Genomic DNA, 19,457 nt, shown 5'->3' with positions numbered 1-19,457 from the left:
TTGAGATCAAGGACATTGCACTTGTTTATATAGTATGAGTGTGTGGAAATAGCTAATCTACACCAGCCATGGGAACAATTCAAACATTTCAATATTCTCGGACCAGGGAGGATTAATTGTAAACTTCTGAGTAACAACAATTGTCATAGGCTACTGCATCCCAGCAAACACAAAGGGGGAATGAGTGCGCACAGGGAAAACTGTAAAAAGGTACGAGGAAACATCAAAGAAATTATGCTGTTCATCCAAATATTATATTCTGCAAGTAGATTAACAACTTGATTACTGCAGAGCCGAGCTGATGCAAGTGGATCGTCTAACACTTTCCCCTCCTTGGTAATGACATAAAATGAAATGATGTGTTACTAATGGTAGTTCTTACATAAATGGGCTACAGTGGTTCAAAGCGTGGGCTTACCACCACATTATCAAGGGAAATTAGGAATGGGAAACAAATGCTGGCCATCCCAGTAATGCCCACATCCCGTGAATGAATAATTGTTTTAAAATGGAACCGACCTCAGATCCAGTGCATTTCTATTTCCACTTATGAATAAGCAAGAAATGCATAATTTACATTATAGCACCAAACTTGTTTTTGTGGCCTTGAGAGATCGGGACCACAGTCTTATGGCCATTAGTAAGCTTAAAAGAAATGTTCTCATTAATTGCCTATATCTCAAGTTGCCAGTTTTGCTTTTATTAAATATTCAAATAGAGAAGTTTCAAAACATGTTCTGTAACCTTAATCTTGGAGGTAGAATTCCAGAATAGGAGATATAAACACAAACAAAAATTGAGCTGGTGGGACTTCACAGATCAGACAGCCATCTGGTCTGCTGACCACAGCATCAACATCCAAGACTTATATAAATTAATAGGTGTTTCAATGGTTGAAGCAAAGCAACCTGGCAAAATATTCAAGGTTTTCATAAAGGGATCTTATATGCAAAGATAAATCTCAGGAATTTGCTACAATGCTGCAACACTGTTATTTGAAAATTTATGTAAAATTCAGCAATTACCTGAATCCCAACAACAACAAAGGGCAAAGACATGTCAGTCACCAATCATAAAATGTGCCTGATTAGATTTTCCATACAGTTCTGTTCTAATCTTATCATTGAATGTACATCAAAATGGTGGTGTGATTTTAACTTAAATCAGAGTTTCAGAAAATGTGTTTGCCCTTATTTCTTCTACCATACCTCTAGCATATTGCACATTACCAAAGTGAAAAGTAAACTAAGTATATATTTTCTTCTATATCTACAACGCTACATCATTTTACAGGTGGGACCCAGGTCATTAAACTGCAGTCTTTGGCTGGGTTGGAAAAATCTTTTTTTTTTTTAAAACCAGGTTTCACCCCACCAGGAAACGAAACATCAAGTACATGCGAAATGGTGATGTAATGGGAGCGTCAAATTTCCCAGGAACATGGGTTCAAATCCCACCAAGACAGGTGGTAGAATTTAAATTCAATTAATAAATCTAGAATTGAAAAGCCAATCTCAGTAATAGTGACCTTGATACCATCAATTGTCATTTAAAAAAACCATCTGGTTCACTAATGTCATTTAGGCAAGGAAACTTGCCATCTTTACTTGATCTGGCCTACATGTGACTCCAGACCCACAGCGATGTGGTTGACTCTTAACTTCTGAAACTGCACTGCAAGCCGCTCAGTTCAAGGGCAAATAGGGATGGGCAACAAATGCTGGCCTTGCCAGCGGCACATGAAAGAAAAAAACCCTAACATGCTCACATGATTGGAGCAGTGATACAACATTGGTTCATGTCTAGAACTTTTTTTTTAGAAAACCATAATTTTAACAGAAAATTTAGAAAACAACATTCAAGTTTATAGCAGTGCCCAAGGCAGTGTAAGCTTTCCCAAATGGTCACAGTAGCAATGCATTCAAAACATACTGTTACAACATCGAATTGTGTCCATTTGACAAACTTATTTTGAGATCTCTTTTCATAATTATGATGTATCTTTCAAGTCCAGGGAAATAGATACATTGAAGCAACTTCCCATTAATGGCTGCCCAGGGTTTCAAACATGTTCAGTCACATTTCAAGGTGTAAAAACCTTTATAATAAAGCATTCTACTGAACACGAAGGCGATGCTTACAGTTACTTGAGACGACTTCCAGTAACTCAACATACATGCCAAACACCAGTTTGTATTAATTAGTACAACAGTACAGTACTTTCTAGCAGCTTCAGTTCATGTTCTGAAAACTACCATGTTGGCTAATTAAGAATATAACTGTTGCAATGAGTAGGTATCTAAAATTTTCTGCAACGTTTCATTAAAATAAAGACTTTAATTTTGTGCTCAATGAAATGTATTTGGCACCGGAACTCTTGCAAGTTGGGTCACCCAATGTCACCACAAGATACTCCATAGCTCGGAGCTTTGTCTCCAGGGAGCAGACTTGGAGGGAGGAGCACCGGAGCAGTGAGTATAAATCTAGCTTACCTCGGGGATTTGTGGCCTTGTCTCCAGGGAGCAGACTCGGAGGGAGGAGCACCGGAGCGGTGACCTCGGGGCACAGAGTAACTGAAGCCAAAACTGAAAAAAGTGCGTCACAGGAAAGCTGTGACCTGATTGGTTGGTAGGAAATCTGCACCAAATTTGGAAAAAAAACGGCAAAGCTAATTAATAAATTAATTAACTAAGTAGAGATGGCTGGGCTGGTGATGTGCTATAGCTGTATGATGTGGGAGTTGGCAGATCCCATTACGAGCCACAATGACCACATCTGCAGCAAGTATTGTTTGCTGGAGGTACTCCGCCTCAGAACTGATGAGCTGAAATCCGAGCTCCGGATGCTGCAGCACATCCGGGAGGGGGAGAGTTACCTGGACGCTTTGTTTCAGGAGGCGGTTACACCCGGTAGATTAAGTACCTCAAAATCCTGTGCACCGTGGCATTCAAGAGGGGGGAGCAAAAAGACAAGTGGCAGTTGTAGGAGATTCTATAATTAAGGGAATTGATAGCATCCTTTGTAAGCAGGATCAAGAGTCCCGCATGTTATGTTGCCTGCCCGGTGCCAGGGTGAGGGACATTTCTGACCAGCTTGAAAGGATATTGGAAATGGAGGGGGAGGATCCAGTTGTTGTGGTCCATGTCGGGACAAATAACATAGGTAAGACTAGGAAAGAGAACCTGTTTGGGGATTATCAGGAACTAGGAACTAAATTAAAGATCAGGTCCTCAAGGGTTATAATCTCCGGATTACTACCCAAACCACGTGCAAATTGGCATAGGGATGTGAGAATAAGGGAAGTAAACACATGGTTAAAGAGTGGTTCCATTTCGTGGGGCACTGGTATCAGTATTGGAACAGGAGGGATCTGTACCATTGGGACAGTCTCCATCTGAACTGATCTGGGACTAATGTCCTAGCGAAAAGGGTAAATAGGGTGGTTAACAGGACTTTAAACTAGAAAGTGGGGGGCGAGGAAGGGAAGGGTAAAGCTCCAAGAATTATGACTAATGGGAAACAAAGCAGCAGTTTAGCATCTGGCGGGGGGTAGTGGATTCAACTTCATGGAAAATTATGAAAAAACTGAAAAGGAGAGCCCAGGAGAGGCTATTAAAGTCTCCAGAACACAAAATAGGACAGAGTGTTTGGAAAGGGCTAGGAATCTAACTTCAAGCACATCAGATAAAGGGACGACAAGGAGAAGGGGGACAGGAAATATGGGACTGAAGGTGTTGTATCTGAATGCACGCAGTATATGAAATAAAGGTAAATGAGCTTGTAGCACAGATTGAAATTGGCAGGTATGATGTGGTGGGCATCACAGAGACATGGTTGCAAGGGGATCAGGACTGGGAGCTAAATATCCAAGGATATAGATCCTATTGAAAAGATAGGCAGGTTGGCAGAGGGGATGGGGTTGCTTTGTTAGTAAGAAATTAAATTAAATCGATAGCAAGAAACAACGTAGGGTCAGATGATGTAGAATCTGTGTGGGTAGAGTTGAGGAACTGCAAAAGTAAAAAAAAACATAATGGGAGTTATGTACAGGACTCCAAACAATAGTCAGGTTGTGGGGCACAAGATACACCAGGAGATAGAAAAGGCGTGTAAGAAAGGCAAGGTTACAGTGATCATGGGGGATTTCAATATGCAGGCAGACTGGGAAAATCAGGTTGGGAGTGGATCCCAAGAAAAGGAATTTGTGGAATGTATATGAGATGGCTTTTTGGAGCAGCTTGTGGTAGAGCCCACTAGGGAACAGGCAATCCTAGATTTAGTGAAGTGTAATGAGGCAGATTTGAGAAGGGAGCTTAAGGTGAAGGAACCCTTAGGAGGAAGTGATATAATTTACCCTGCAATTTGAGAGGAAAAAACTGGAATCAGATGTAACGGTATTACAGTTGAATAAAGGCAGCTATAGAGGCATGAGGGAGGAGCTGGCCAGAATTGACTGGGAGATGAGCCTAGCAGGAAAGACAATGGAACAGCAATGGCAGGAGTTTCTGGGAGTAATTTGGGAGACACAGCAAAAGTTCATCCCTAGGAAGAAGCATACTAAAGGGAGGATGAGGCAATCATGGCTGACAAGGGAAGTCAGGGTCAGCATAAAAGCTAAAGCTTTCGCATTTTTAACATTTGTATTTATCTAAACATTAAGCATGTTTTTACAGCAGATATGTAGTCACTTAGCAATAAGCACACCTACAGACTATTTCCCATTCTTTCTTTGGTCAGAAATTTGGGTTGAAGCAGTAAGCGCGTTGCTGCTGGAAAGTGCTGGAAGGTCAGCCGAGCAAAAAATTGGCAAACATTATGCTAGCCTGCTCATTTCTTTAGCATTGGGACCTGAAAAGTTTAGTTCATGTCTTGTGCTTAATTTATTGTTATATGTGAAGGCTAGTTCTACATTTGCCTTAATTCTCTTTTTCTTCCCATTTTGGATCAGAACCTCTTAGCAACCAAACAAAAAAAAAAAAATTCATTTCCTGGTTCTCGAAATCCCATTTGTAAGCAAGCTTGTTTAGATTCTTTTTTTACAGGTATCTGCAAAGTTTTTTTTTAACATTTTAACAATATCAATTTGACTTTTAAGGTAGGGTGACCTAAATCGATTAGTGTTTCTTTAAATTTTATTCATTCACAGGATATGGATTCATCCCTAGTTGCCCTTGAGAAGGTGGTGATGAGCCACCTTCTTCAACTGTTGAACTTCATGTGGTGAAGGTACTCTCAGAGTGCTATTAAACATGTAGTTCCAGGATTTTGATCCAGTAATGATGTATGAGTGATGGTATATGTGACCCCAGTTATCTTTACTGTAGATATTCCTAGCTCATGGATTTAAAATTTTTGTCAAGTGCATAATCCTTCTCAGTAACTGACTTAATGACACTTGTTTCCACTGCCTTCCATTGTTATAACTTTTTAGCATGTAAAATCTCTTCCAGAATTAACACAAGTGTGAAAAGTGATCCTGCCCATTAGAAACTAGTGATCAGTGTTAATTCTGAATGAAAAAATCATGCTGCAAATAGCTGCCGTCCAGTCTTCATGGTTTGTGGAAAATTTATGAAAGCAGCCATGACAGCCTTTGTTTCCACTTGACCTGAAATTGTACTGGGTTCCAAAATATGTGATTTGACCTTTAATTAAATATATTAATGAGTCCCCTCCCTGTTGTCGGTGAAAATGCTGGCCCTTAAATCAAGGTCCACCTGAAAATCAGAACCGGTGGACCTCATGTCACAAAATAGGACAGAGTGTTTGGAAAGGGCTAGGAATCTAACTTCAAGCACACCAGATAAAGGGACGGCAACTAGAAGGGGGACGGGAAACACAGGACTGAAGGTGTTGTATCCGAATGCACGCAGTATATGAAATAAGGTAAGTGAGCTTGTGGCACAGATTGAAATTGGCAAGGATGATGTGGTGGGCATCGTGGAGACATGGCTGCAGGGGGATCAGGACTGGGAGCTAAATATCCAAAGATATACATCCTATTGAAAAGATAGGCAGGTTGGCAGAGGGGATGGGGTTGTTTTGTTAGCAAGAAATTAAATTAAATCGATAGCAAGAAACGACATAGGGTCAGATGATGTAGAATCTGTGTGCGCAGAGCTGAGGAACCACAAAGGTAAAAAAACCATAATGGGAGTTATGTACAGGCCTCCAAACAGTAGTCAGGATGTGGGGCACGATACACCAGGAGATAGAAAAGGTGTGTAAGAAAGGCAAGGTTACAGTGATCATGGGGGATTTCAATATGCAGGTAGACTGGGAAAATCAGGTTGGGAGTGGATCCCAAGAAAAGGAATTTGTGGAATGTCTATGAGATGGCTTTTTGGAGCAGCTTATGGTGAAGCCCACTAGGGAACAGGCAATTCTGGATTTAGTGATGTGTAATGAGGCAGATTTGATAAGGAAGCTTAAGGTGAAGGAACCCTTAGGAGGAAGTGACCATAATATGATAGAATTTACCCTGCAATTTGAAAGGAAAAAGCTGGAATCAGATGTAACGGTAATACAGTTGAATAAAGGTAACTACAGAGGCATGAGGGAGGAGCTGGCCAGAATTGACTAGGAGATGAGCCTAGCAGGAAAGACAGTGGAACAGCAATGGCAGGAGGTTCTGGGAGTAATTTGGGAGACGCAGCAAAAATTCATCCCTAGGAAGAAGCAGCATAATAAAGGGAGGACGAGGCAACCATGGCTGACAAGGGAAGCCAGGGACAGCATAAAAGCTAAAGAGAAGGCATACAATGCGGCAAAGAGCAGTGGGAAACCAGGGGATTGGGAAGCCTACAAAGATCAACAGCGGACACCTAAAAAAGAACTGAGGGAGAAGATTAAATATGAGGGTAAACTAGCCAGTAATATAAAAGAAGATTGTAAGAGTATTTATAGATATATAAAGAGTAAAAGAGAGGCAAAATTGGACATTGGGCTGCTGGAAAATGATGTTGGAGAAGTAGTAGTGGGGAACAAAGAAATGGCGGAGGAACTGAATAGGTACTTTGCGTCAGTCTTCACGGTGGAAGGCGCGAGGAACATCCCCAAAGTTCAAGAGAGTCGGGGGGGCAGAGGTGAGTATGGGGGCCATTACCAAGGAGAAGGTGCTAGGAAAACTGAAAGGTCTGAAGTTGGGTAAATCACCTGGACCAGATGGATTACACCCCAGAGTTCTGAAGGAGATAGCTGAAGAGATAGTGGCGGCGTTAGTGGTGATCTTTCAGGAATCACTGGAGTCAGGGAGGGTCCCAGAGGACTGGAAAATCACTAATGTAACCCCCCCTGTTTAAGAAGGGAGTGAGGCAAAAGACTGGAAATTACAGGCCGATTAGCCTGACCTCAGTCGTTGGTAAGATTTGAAAGTCCATTAATAAGAATGAGATTTCAGAATACTTGGAAGTGCATGGTAAAATAGGGCAGAGTCAGCATGGTTTCATCAAGAGGAGGTCATGCTTGACAAATCTGTTAGAATTCTTTGAGGTGGTAACGAGCAGGTTAGACAAAGGAGAGCCAATGGATGTTATCTACTTGGACTTCCAGAATGCCTTTGCCAAGGTGCCACACAGGAGGCCACTCAGTAAGATGGTGTTAGAAGCAAAGTACTAGCATGGATAGAAGATTGGCTGTCTGGCAGGAGGCAGAGTGGGGATGGCGGCTGATGACTAGTGGAGTTCTGCAGGGGTCAGTGTTGGGACCACAACTTTTCACTTTATACATTAATGATCTAGATGAAGCAACAGAGGGCATTCTGGCTAAGTTTGCAGATGATACAAAGATAGGTGGAGGGACAGGTAGTATTGAGGAGGCGGGGAGGCTGCAGAAGGATTTAGAACCATAGAACACTACAGCACAGAAAACAGGCCATTCGGCCCTTCTATTCTGTGCCAAAATATTATTCCGCTAGTCCTACTGACCTGCACCTAGTCCATAACCCTCCAGACCTCTCCCATCCATGTATCTATCCAATTTATTCTTAAAACTTAAGAGTGAGCCTGCATTTACCACGTCAGATGGTAGCTCGTTCCACACTCTCACCACTAAGTGACGAAGTTCCCCCTAAACCTTTCCCCTTTCACCCTAAAGCCATGTCCTCTCGTGTTTATTTCTCCTAATCTAAGTGGAAAGAGCCTACTCGCATTTACTCTGTCTATACCCCTCATAATTTTGTAAACTTCTATCAAATCTCCCCTCATTCTTCTGCGCTCCAAGGAATAAAGTCCTAACCTGTTTAATCTTTCCCTGTAACTCAACTCCTTAAGACCCGGCAACATCCTAGTAAATCTTCTCTGCACTCTCTCAATCTTACTGATATCCTTCCTGTAGTTAGGCAACCAGAACTGCACACAGTACTCCAAAGTTGGCCTCACCAATGTCTTATACAATCTCACCATAACATCCCAACTCCTATACTCAATACTTTGATTTATGAAGGCCAGTATGTCAAAAGCTTTCTTTACAACCCTGTCTACCTGTGACACCACTTTCAGGGAATTATGTATCTGAACTCCCAGATCCCTTTGTTCCTCCGCACTCCTTGGTGCTCTACCATTTACTGTGTATGTCCTAACTTGGTTTGTCCTTCCAAAAATGCAACATCTCATACTTTTCCGCATTAAATTCCATCTGCCATTTTCCGGCCCATTTTTCCAGTTGGTCCAGATCCCTCTGCAAGCTTTGAAAGCCTTCCTCACTGTCCACAACGCCTCCAATCTTAGTGTCGTCACCAAACTTGCTGATCCAATTTACCACATTATCATCCAAATCATTGATATAGACAAAACAACAATGGTCCCAGCACAGATCCCTGAGGCACACCACTAGTCACAGACCTCCAGTCTGAGAAGCAATCATACACTACCACTCTCTGTCTTCTCCCACACAGCCAATTGCGAATCCAGTTTACAACCTCTCCATGGATACCAAGTGTCTGAACCTTCTGAACTAACCTCCCATGTGGGACCTTGTCAAAGTCCATGTAGACAACATCCACAGCCTTTCCTTCATCTACTTTCTTGGTAACCTCCTCGAAAAACTCTACAAGGTTCGTTAAACACAACCTACCACGCACAAAGCCACGCTGACTATCCTTAATCAGCCCTTGGCTGTCCAAATAATTATATATCCGATCTCTCAGAACACCTTCCAATAATTTACCAACTACTGACGTCAGGCTCACTGGCCTATAATTACCTGGTATACTTTTGGAGCCTTTTTTAAACAACCGAACAACATGAGCTACTCTCCAATCCTCCGGCACCTCACCCTTGGCGAAGGACATTTTAAATATTTCTGCCAGGGCCCCTGCAATTTCTACACTAGTGTCCCTCAAGGTCCGAGGGAATATCATGTCAGGTCCAGGGGATTTATCTACCTTTATTCGCTGTAAGGCAGCAAGCACCTCCTCCTCTTTAATCTCTATATGTTTCATGACACTACTGCTTGTTTCCCTTCCTTCCTTATACACTATGTCAGTTTCCTGACTAAGGTTATTTGGACAGGTTAGGAGAATGGGCAAAGAAGTGGCAGATGGAATACAATGTGGGGAAGTGTGAGGTCATGCACTTTGATAGGAAGAATAGAGGCACAGACTATTTTCTAAATGGAGTAAGAATTCAGAAATCTGGAGTGCAAAGGGCCTTGGGAGTCCTGGTCCAGGATTCTCTTAAGGTTAACTTGCAGGTTGAGTCAGTAGTTAGGAAGGCAAAAGCAAAGTTGGCATTTATTTCGAGAGGACTAGAATATAAAAGCAAGGATGTGCTGCTGAAGCTTTATAAAGCTCTGGTCAGACCACATTTAGAATATTGTGAGCAATTTTGGGCCCTGTATCTCAGGAAGGATGTGTTGGCCCTGGAGAGGGTCCAGAGGAGGTTCACGAGAATGATCCCAGGAATGAAAGGCTTAACAAATGAGGAATGTTTGAGGACTCTGGGTCTATACTCGATGGAGTTTAGAAGGATGGGGGGGGGGGGGGAGATCTGATTGAAACTTACAGAATACTGAAAGGCCTGGATAGAGTGGACGTGGGGAAGATGTTTCCATTAGTAGGAGAGACTAGGACCCGAGCGCACAGCCTCAGAATAAATGGAAGACCTTTTAGAACAGAGATGAGGAGAAACTTCTTTAGCCAGAGAGTGGTGAATCAATGGAATTCATTGCCACAGAAGGCTGTGGAGGCCAGGTCATTGAGTGTATTTAAGACCGAGATAGATAGGTTCTTGATTGGTAAGGGGATCAAGGGTTACGGGGAGAAGGAGGGAGAATGGGGTTGAGAAACTTATCAGCCATGATTGAATTGCGGAGCAGACTCGAAGGGCCAAATGGCCTAATTTCTGCTCCTATGTCTTATGAACTTACGGTGATGTGTAAAGCTCTCTCTAATCTGCTGCAATATGCCTCAGCCCCAACCTCATAAAAGTACCCTTCTGCAGCAGGGCGACATCCTTTTTTCCATTTCCCACACAAGCTGCACCTTCTGATTAAGGTCAATGAATGCCCAATTATACAGCTTTATCCCATGAGGCCCATGACAAGTTGGATTTAGAATACTCAAAGTCATTTCACATAGAGCTCTTAAAGCCTGTCAATTGACTGGATGTGAATCTGGGTTGAATGTGAAATGATATTTCAGGGTGCAAGCTCAGTGTCCAACCAACTATGCAAACAAGCTCCTGGAAAACGTATTTTATAACTATTTCCTGTTCCACACATCACTGTACGCTCTCTATATGCACCATGGTCATGCATAATGCAAGGTGACAGCGTCCCTTTAAATAAAATCTGACTTTCTGCATCTCAGAAACATTCTGTACAGCAGAGTAGTATCATACATAATTAATTTATCCAATATGAAGATGACTTGTGCCAAATGAATGCCAAGGGCCATCAAATAAATTACAATGGCACCAACAAACAAGAGGTGTTTCAAAGGGATCAGCTGTTCAGTTGGATTGGTTTCTGTCCCCACTTCCCCATGGGACAACACTAGTTACTACTTTTGACACTGATCCAACTTCCTTTACAACCACTCTTCACCTTCTTTATTTCAGACAATTTTTGAGATCTATTTTAGAGGCACATCTATACACCATGGATGGATTCTATACTTGTGGACAAATCTCCTATGTGACTTTGTATCAGCTTTGCTAAAACCTAAATAAATAACATTCACAGAGTTCCCTCCTTCTATGAAGCTTGTTATCTCCTCAAAGAACTCAGATTTGTCAGCTATATTCTTAGTTCCCAACAAACTGGTTCCTTATTATTGCTCTGTAGTTCTCTAGGTGGTTCATTACTTGTTCCTTCAAGATGCACATCAGTTATCTCCCTATGATGAAACTATTCCTTTTACTCCAATCTTCGAGTACAGACCCCAATTCCGGGGATCCCCTGAAGATACCCACTAGAACTTGTCCATTCATGGTCTACTTCCTTAAACTTCTTGAATGCAACCTGTCAGGACCTAAATTCTTGGCTTCCTTCCTTCAACGTTTTCAGACTATCATCTCTTTACTGGTTAAACCCATTTTCCTTAGCATCTCATCGCCCTGCACTTCCACCCAATTTTCTTAGAAAGACTTTAAGTTTCATCCATGAACAGACATTAAGAATTAATTTATTATACTTGCCTGCCCTTGATCATTCCATATAATGTCACCTTCAGAATATAAATGCTTTCCTCACTACTTGTTTGCTACAAATGTGTTAACAAAAGTCATTCATTTGGGGTTAATATTCTCAACAATCCTGTGATACTATTTTTGCTTTACTGACCAGTTTCTAAGCCTCCCTAAAATCATTCTTACATTCACTCTAACCTCATCTACACCAGTTGAATTCTTGAGGCAAGGTGAGAGCAACTGCCCTTCACATCAAGGCAACATTAGACAAGGGTTGCACCAAAGAGCCCTAATAACATTGGAGTCATTGCAAATCAGCAGGGAAACTCTCCATGGGTTGGAGTCCTACTCAGCAGAAAGATGATGATTGTGGATGTTGGATATCAATCATCTCAGCCCTGGGACATCACTACAGGATTTCTTCAAGGCACTCTCCTAGGCCCAACTATCTTCAATTGCTTTATCAATGGCCTTCCCTCCATCAAAAGATCAGAAGCTGGAATGTTCGCTAACGATTGGACTATGTTCAGTTACATTCACAAGTCCTCAGATAATGATGCAATCTGCATGCAGCAAGATCTAGACAACATGCAGGCTTCTGCTAATGTGTGGTAAGTAACATCACACCACCTTTATTCATCAGAGTTTACAAGAATGAGGGGTGATCTTATTGAAACATACAAGGTTCTGAGGGGGCTTGACAGGGTAGATGTTGAGATAATGTTTCCACTAGTGGGGGAATTTCAAACAAGGGGACATTGTTACAGAATAAGGGGACACTCATTTAAAACTGAGATGCGAAGAAATTTCTTCTCTCAGAGGGTAGTGAATAACTGGAATTCTCTACCCCAGGGTTGTGGAGGCTAGATCACTGAAAGTATTTAAAGAGGTAGAAAGATTTTTGAAAAATCAGGGAGTTGAGGTCTATGAGGAGCTGGCACGAAAGAGGGGTTGAGGCCTGGGGCAGATCAGCAGGTCAGGCTTGAGGGGTCGAATGGCCTGCTTCTATTTCTTATGTTATCCACCAAACGCACGACCTCTATCGCCTAGAAAGACAAGGCAGTAGCCATGCAGGCAATGCACACATTGACCCTTTTAAGATACCATGGCTATGCAAAAAAGAATTAAAAGGTACTGCACATTTAAGTAGGCCACGCACAACAAAAAAAGTTACATGGGATGTTGAACACCACCATCTCCAAGCTAAACACCATCCTGATTGGAAAATATTGCCGCTCCTTCATTGTTTTGGGGTCAAAAACCTGCGACTCCCTTTCTATCACCTTCACCATATGACTGAAGCAGTTCAAACTGAACTGAAATCATCGCACCACAATCTTCTTGATGGCAACTAGGGATGGGCAATAAATGTTGGCCTCGTCAGCAACACCCATATCCCAAGAAGTAATACATTTTCTGAAGAGCTTTTTTTCCCCCCCTACTTCTTGCAACTGTTTCCTTTGTCACGGACACCCGTCCACTTCTCTCTCTAACTGATATGTAATTGAGTATAATTTATTTCCGAAGATTGAGCTGTTGTTGCTCTCCCCCTATGGCGCTATAACTCCACAGTATTTGGTGGTCAATAACAAATAAACAAGGAAGCTGCACAGACCCATAAATCAATCTATAACACTGGAAATATTTTTTTTTCCCTAACCGCTGCTGGTCCTTCAATGGTTGCAGGTTTACAGACGAGAGGAACTCGGGGCAGAGGCACCACCCAGCCTGAAGCCCCCTTGGGAGAACTTCTGTCACCCGCCGTGGCACAATGAAGATTTAAACGAGGCTGTAAATGAGAAAGATGAGGGTGAAGATGATAAATTACCGAGTGCCACCCAGTAAAAGGCTGTAGGAGAGATGCTGGTTACAGGGAGCTCAGAGGGACCCGACCCGAATGGCTATCTGAGCAGGCGGCAGAGCAGCAGCAGCAACATGCCCTCCTCAGTACCAGGCCGGCCCGGTGCCCGGCTCCTTGTTTACCTGGTGCCGCCTACATTGAGCTGGATGATCTCTGCAGCCGCCGCCGCCGTCGTCAAGTTGCTGCAGCTCCTCGCCATTTTCGGCCGCACTCTCCTTTGCCCCCCCTCCCCTCCCCGCCCCGCTCGGCCCGGCCGACACACCGAGCTCGGCCTCGGCTCACACCGTCGCTGCCCGACTCTGGCTCCACCCCACGGCCCCAATAGACAGCATAATCTCCCTGGGGGTCCTGGGCCTGGCCTGGCTTGGCTTGCCCTGCCCTGCCTGGGCCCAGGCACTCTGCAGCTGACGACAACCTCACTTCGCCCCGCCCGGCCCTGGGCCCATCACCCGCCGCCGCCGCCGCCTCGCAGCTCAGCAGCGCCCCCCAGCCGCTCCAGTGCCCATTTGTCGCTGACCGTGCCCCACTCCATCTGGGTCCACATTCCTCTTTCCTTCACTCTGTGTTTAGTTCATCTTCCTTTAGAAACTTCACCACCATGATGTTTATCTTCATTCTTTTTTTTAAACCCCTTCCCATTTATATGTTTAAAATTTACATCAATGGTATTTACATCCCTAGGTAAATCGAATCCCTGGTTTACAAACCTCGTACTTGAATAAATAATCCTACCTATTAGTGGTTAAGTGGGTTCAAATCAGGAGCCTCATGATCTCGAATTGCCCCGCGGTCAGCCAATAAAGAGGATGGGCTGCATAGCAGGACACACTTCAATTGATAGGAGGGATGTCAACCTGCTTTCTTGGACCAGCAAAATGGGCTTTGCTGTCTCAGACTTATCCTCAGCATCTCTTAACAGAACAAAGTTACGAACTCAGAGATCCTGGATTCATCATCATGCACTCATTGCTAAGCTAACAATGTTAGCACTGGCTCGCCCATGTACATTGGATGGATGACAGGCGTATACCCAAAGACCTTCTGTCTGGCGAAGTGGCCACTGGGTCACACCCTCTTGCGAGTCCAGACCTCCACTCAAGGACACCAGCAAGCGAGATATGAAGATGATGGATATAGACACTGACAACTGGGAGACAGTTGCCAATGGCCATAACCTTTGGAGGCTGACTGTTGGAGAGGCTTGGGAAGAGGTGAGTAGAAACAAAAAGCTTAGTTGGTCAAGAAGAGGGCCCAGAGAAAACAGAGGCCAGCGAATCCTGCATCCCCTCTGCTAACCCTCTTCCTCTGCAGCAATTGCAGCAGAGACTGCCATGCCAAAGTGGGGCTCCTGAGGCACTCCAAGTGATTCTTAACAAAGAGTTGACCACCACAGTGCAAACCATCATCTTACGAAATAAAAGGCTGCCAATGGAGTGGCAGCTGGGGCTGGGCCATGTCGAAGTCCCAGGAACTGAAAGAGCATTCCGTTGCCTTGAATGGTGTTTGTATCAGGCTGTCCCCTCCTCAAACAAAAATTGTGTCACTTTCTCATGAAGACAGTACCTTTTATGCTGCACAATCAAGTGAAGAAATGATGGCAACATAAGCCTAAGCTTCTTAAAGGTGCTGTGTAGTAAATTCTAATAACAAATATCAGTAATGTAAGTTGCTGCTTATTTGTATGGCAGTCCGTGTAATTAACAATTTTCATAAAAACGAAAAAAATCTTAATGACAAAAGTAAATTTTACTGATTGACAGCTGGTAAGTTATAGTACTGGAAACAGTGCAAAATAAGATGTTTTAAATGAGCTATTGTTGGCAGTTTGTCTCCCTCAATATGTTAAGTGAACAAAGAAAGAGCTTGCTTTGATATAGTGCATCTCACAACCTGAGGTTGCCCCAAAACTAGTTTGTAGCCAATTCCCGTTGAAGTATAGCCACTAGAGTAATGTAGGGAAACACAAATGATTTGCACACAGAAAGATCCCACAAGCAGCAATGTAATAATTTGTTTGTAAATTAACATGAGTTAATCTATTAATCAGGGGAGTACACCCCTGCTCCTCTTCAAAACAATATTATGGGGTCTTTTACATCCACCTGAGAGGCCTTAGTTTCATTTCTCATCTGAAGGACAGCACCTCTGTCAGTGCAGCACACCCTCAATACTACACTGGAGCATCAGTCTAGATTTTGTGCTCAAGCCTCAGAGTGAAATTTGAACTCACAATCTCCTGATTTAGAGGTAGGAGTGCTACCACTGAGCCAACCTGGTGAATTTCAGGAGTCCCTTCTTGAAAAGCTAACCATTCAGCTCTTGCTTTTATTAATGATTTGGCCCATGTTAGTCCAATGTCTATGAGCAAACACAAACAACAACAAATTTCTTTGATATAACTCTTAATACAAATGTTCTCCAAATTCTTTCAAATGTTAGAAAAATTACTTGTCTTTCTTTGATAACAGTCCATAACACTTCGCTTTATACCTGTTGCCTTCCAGACTATCAGCAGTAGTCTACCTCTACATACCAGATTCATGGGTGTAGGATCCTGTGCTGAAAAATCATTACTTTCACTTTGAGGAATTATTTAAAGTAATTAAGTTCTAAGTCAATTCAGAGCATGCTTTTACCAATGAGATACTAGTTTCATAGTAAACCCTTACTAATCAATGGACTTCACGGAAATTGTGAGAACAATGTGCAGTGAGCGTTGCATTCACTATACTCACCTAGACTCCAGAACAGAAGATTCTACCCTAAGTCCAGTGGTGGTGGGAAAGTAGGCATGATTCCCGCTGGGCGGCAGGATGGCTGGATATGCACAAACGTCAGCTGCTCAGCTTATTAATTATGCATCTGCGAGGAGCTTAGTGAATCTCATGGCATGGTGGGCAGGAAGTCACCCGCCCTGCCGTTTCCTCATGCGGTCCAAGGTTCTGGCATCATATTTAAAGGACATCCAGATAGCCATTCACTCTTTGCAGGCCAGGAGTTCCACATTATTCCACATTGCGGCTGGCAGCTCATACTGGAGAGGCTGGCAGACATGAGCAATCACATCCTGGAGCATATGAGGGCACCTCCAGCACTGCCTTTCACTCATCTCTAAATAAGAGTACCGCCTGAGATACATCCATGGTTGGGCCAATGCTCGCCTTTGCAGTGTTCCATGGTTGCCAGCCTCTTGACCTTATCGAGGCCCTGCTGCCTCTTGCTGCTCAGGCCCTTGCTCCTCCTGGCTGTGTGCCAATAGACAACAAGCCCTCCTCATCTGGATGAGAGCCATTACCAAGCCAGTGTTGCCTGAAGCCTCAGTGGATGTGTTTTTTCCTAATCATTCAAGAGATGTAGGTTTCACTGGCTAGGCCAGCATTTATTGCCCTCCCTAATTGTCCTTGAGAAGGTTGTGGTGAGCTGCCTTCTTGAACTGCTGCTGTCTATGTGGTGTAGGTATACCCACAGTGCTGTTAGGGAGGGAGTTCCAGGAATTTGACCCAGCAACAGTGAAGGAATGATGATATATTTCCAAGTCAGGATGGTGAGTGGCTTGGAGGGGAACTTCCAGGTGGTAGTGTTCCCATGTATCTGCTGCTCTTGTCCTTCTAGATGGTAGTAGTCGTGGGTTTGGAAGGTGCTGTCTAAGGAGCCTTGGTGTGTTTCTGCAGTACATCTTGTACTTGGTACACACTGCTGCCACTGTGGTGGACAGGGTGAATGTTTGTGGATGGGCCAATCAAGCAGGCTGCTTTGTCCTTGGTGGTGTCAAACTTTTTCAGTGTTGTTGGAGCTGCACTCATCCAGGCAAAGGGCAAATTTTCCATCACACTCCTGGCTTGTGCCTTGTAGATTGTGGACAGGCTTTGGGGAGTGAGAAGGTGAGTTAAGTGCCACAGGATTCCTAGCCTTTGACCTTCTCTTGTAGCCACAGTATTTATATGGCTAGTCCAGTTCAGGTTCTGGTCAATCGTAACCCCCAGGATTTTGATAGTGGGGATTCAGCAATGAACCCCCTATGTTATGGGGTGATGGTTAGATTCTCTCTTGTTGGATATGGTCAGTGCCTGGCATTTATGTTGCTTAAATGTTACTTACCACTTGTCAGCCCAAGCCTGGATGTTGCCCAAGTTTTGCTGCATTTGGACATGGACTGCTTCGGACTGAATGAATTGAAGTGATACGTTTGCTCAGCATGTCCTTTACGGGCTTCCCCTCAATCTCAAAGCCAGCAGGCTAGTGCCAAGCCCTTCAGCTGGCCTGCGTCTAGACATGGCATCTCTAACCAACCCCTTCCAGGTAAAGGACATCTTGGAGGACCAGAGATGTGTGTTCCTCCCGTTCATACATGACTGCACATGGGGACATTGCTCTTTGACCAGGGTGAGGGACACCCAGTTGCCTCATAATTATTAGGATGACCCTTTAGTCAGGCACATGTGAAAGAAGCCTCCCTCTGAACTATTCCATTGGCTCCACTACCCTTGAGACTCTAAAGAGAGACCATTACCTTGCAGTATTGAAAGACAAACCATGTGAGCCCTTGTCAGTCATGACCATTCACCCCAGGACAATGGAGGTTTGGAGCCACAAGTTGGCTGCCATCCACTAGCCGTGCACTTTGCAGGCATTCCACCTCCCTCCCTGCATCCTTGCCTCTGATTGCAGCCGATGGCAAATAGCACAGAATGAATGGCAGGTCCAGACCATGCTGGAGTTTAGAAGATATGAGACCCATGAGTCGGGAACAAACCTGCTGCCGTGTGGCCTTCACCATAGAGAGGAGAACACACCTAATCATTGTTGACACCCAGTTGCCGCATAATTAGTTGGCTTTCCCTTTAGTTGGCCACTTGTGTTGACCTTGAACTCCACCCACCCAATAAGACCATCCTCTTGCTTTGAGACATCTCACAGACTGACTAACTACGTGGTCAAGGTGAGATTTGAAAAATGGTGCACATCACCTTCCAGGCTCAGTCCACCATATTTTACCCTCCCCCTATCACCGACCAGCATCCCCCCCACCCCATCACCCTTGACCCACCCTATATCACGTTTCCTCTCCCCTGTGTCAACCTTGAACCTTCCCCCATTAAGTTGAACCCTATAACGATCCACCTCCACATGCCTTCCCTCCCCTCAGAGCTGACACCTATTGCTATCCCATGCCCACACTGATCCTACCTCCTCTTGTTAACTGACTTACCTGTCCAGTGACCTCCACCACACCCCCATGCAAACCTTCGCTTATCAGACTCTCACCCTGGACCTGCCCCCTACCGCATTTCACTACACCCTCTGACTCAAACTGTTTCCTCCAGCACTGAGTTCATCACCAGAGTTGACACCACTAACCCCGCCCTCTAAGACACTGCCTCTTCTCTCCAGCGTTTGCTTCCCCCTTCCACCCGATACCCCCTCCCTCCAACATTTCAGCCCTCACCTGCCTCCTGTGCCCAGCCTTGGAGCAGCTTTTGCTACCAGCACTCAACATGAATGAAGCTAGTTGAGTTCCCCAAGAAGGCAAAAGCAACACCTACTGGCCATAACGTCGTGAAAGAGGTGAATCTCAACAGGTGCATGCCACTTATATACAGTCATAAAACTGAACATTCTAATTTTCGCTGCTGGGAAACTTAATTTGGAGGACAAACTTAATTCTGTTGAGGTGGCCTTTTAATGAGCATACATGAGTTGCTAATACTTGCAAATGGGATTCTTGCCATTGTTCATTGGGAAGCTTGAACCATCTTGAACCCACTTGAAGGCCGGAAGAACAAAATTCAAACAGTTTATCCTGCTGTCGGGGAGCAGATTTTTTGCTTCCCACCAAATTAAATGCCCTCTCCCGCCACGATTCCCAATGCTGGTGGGATCGGATGATTTCTCCCATGGTCTTGACACTACTCCTACTGAAACTTCTGGGATGAAGTCTAATTAAATGTGCATTGTGCCCTCTTGACATG

General features: G+C 44.0%; 1 protein-coding gene across 3 annotated transcripts in view; it reads right to left on the bottom strand.

Moving 5' to 3' along the window:
* kctd3 (potassium channel tetramerization domain containing 3) overlaps positions 1-13,950 on the bottom strand; it is an 88,410-nt gene extending 74,460 nt beyond the window's left edge. For 2 of the 3 annotated variants that reach the window (XM_041175831.1, XM_041175841.1), the window contains exon 1: positions 13,611-13,950. In XM_041175831.1, the coding sequence (XP_041031765.1) occupies positions 13,611-13,687 (77 nt within the window). In that variant the 5' untranslated portion in view covers positions 13,688-13,950. Of the gene's footprint in view, positions 1-13,455 lie in introns of all 3 variants that reach the window. The other variant, XM_041175850.1, reaches the window with a different exon arrangement.
* Between the last annotated feature and the right edge of the window lie 5,507 nt (positions 13,951-19,457).

This window comes from Carcharodon carcharias, chromosome 2, assembly GCF_017639515.1.
Source record: "Carcharodon carcharias isolate sCarCar2 chromosome 2, sCarCar2.pri, whole genome shotgun sequence".
Classification (NCBI taxonomy): Eukaryota; Metazoa; Chordata; class Chondrichthyes; order Lamniformes; family Lamnidae; genus Carcharodon; species Carcharodon carcharias.
This window is presented reverse-complemented; position numbering and strand designations above follow the sequence as displayed.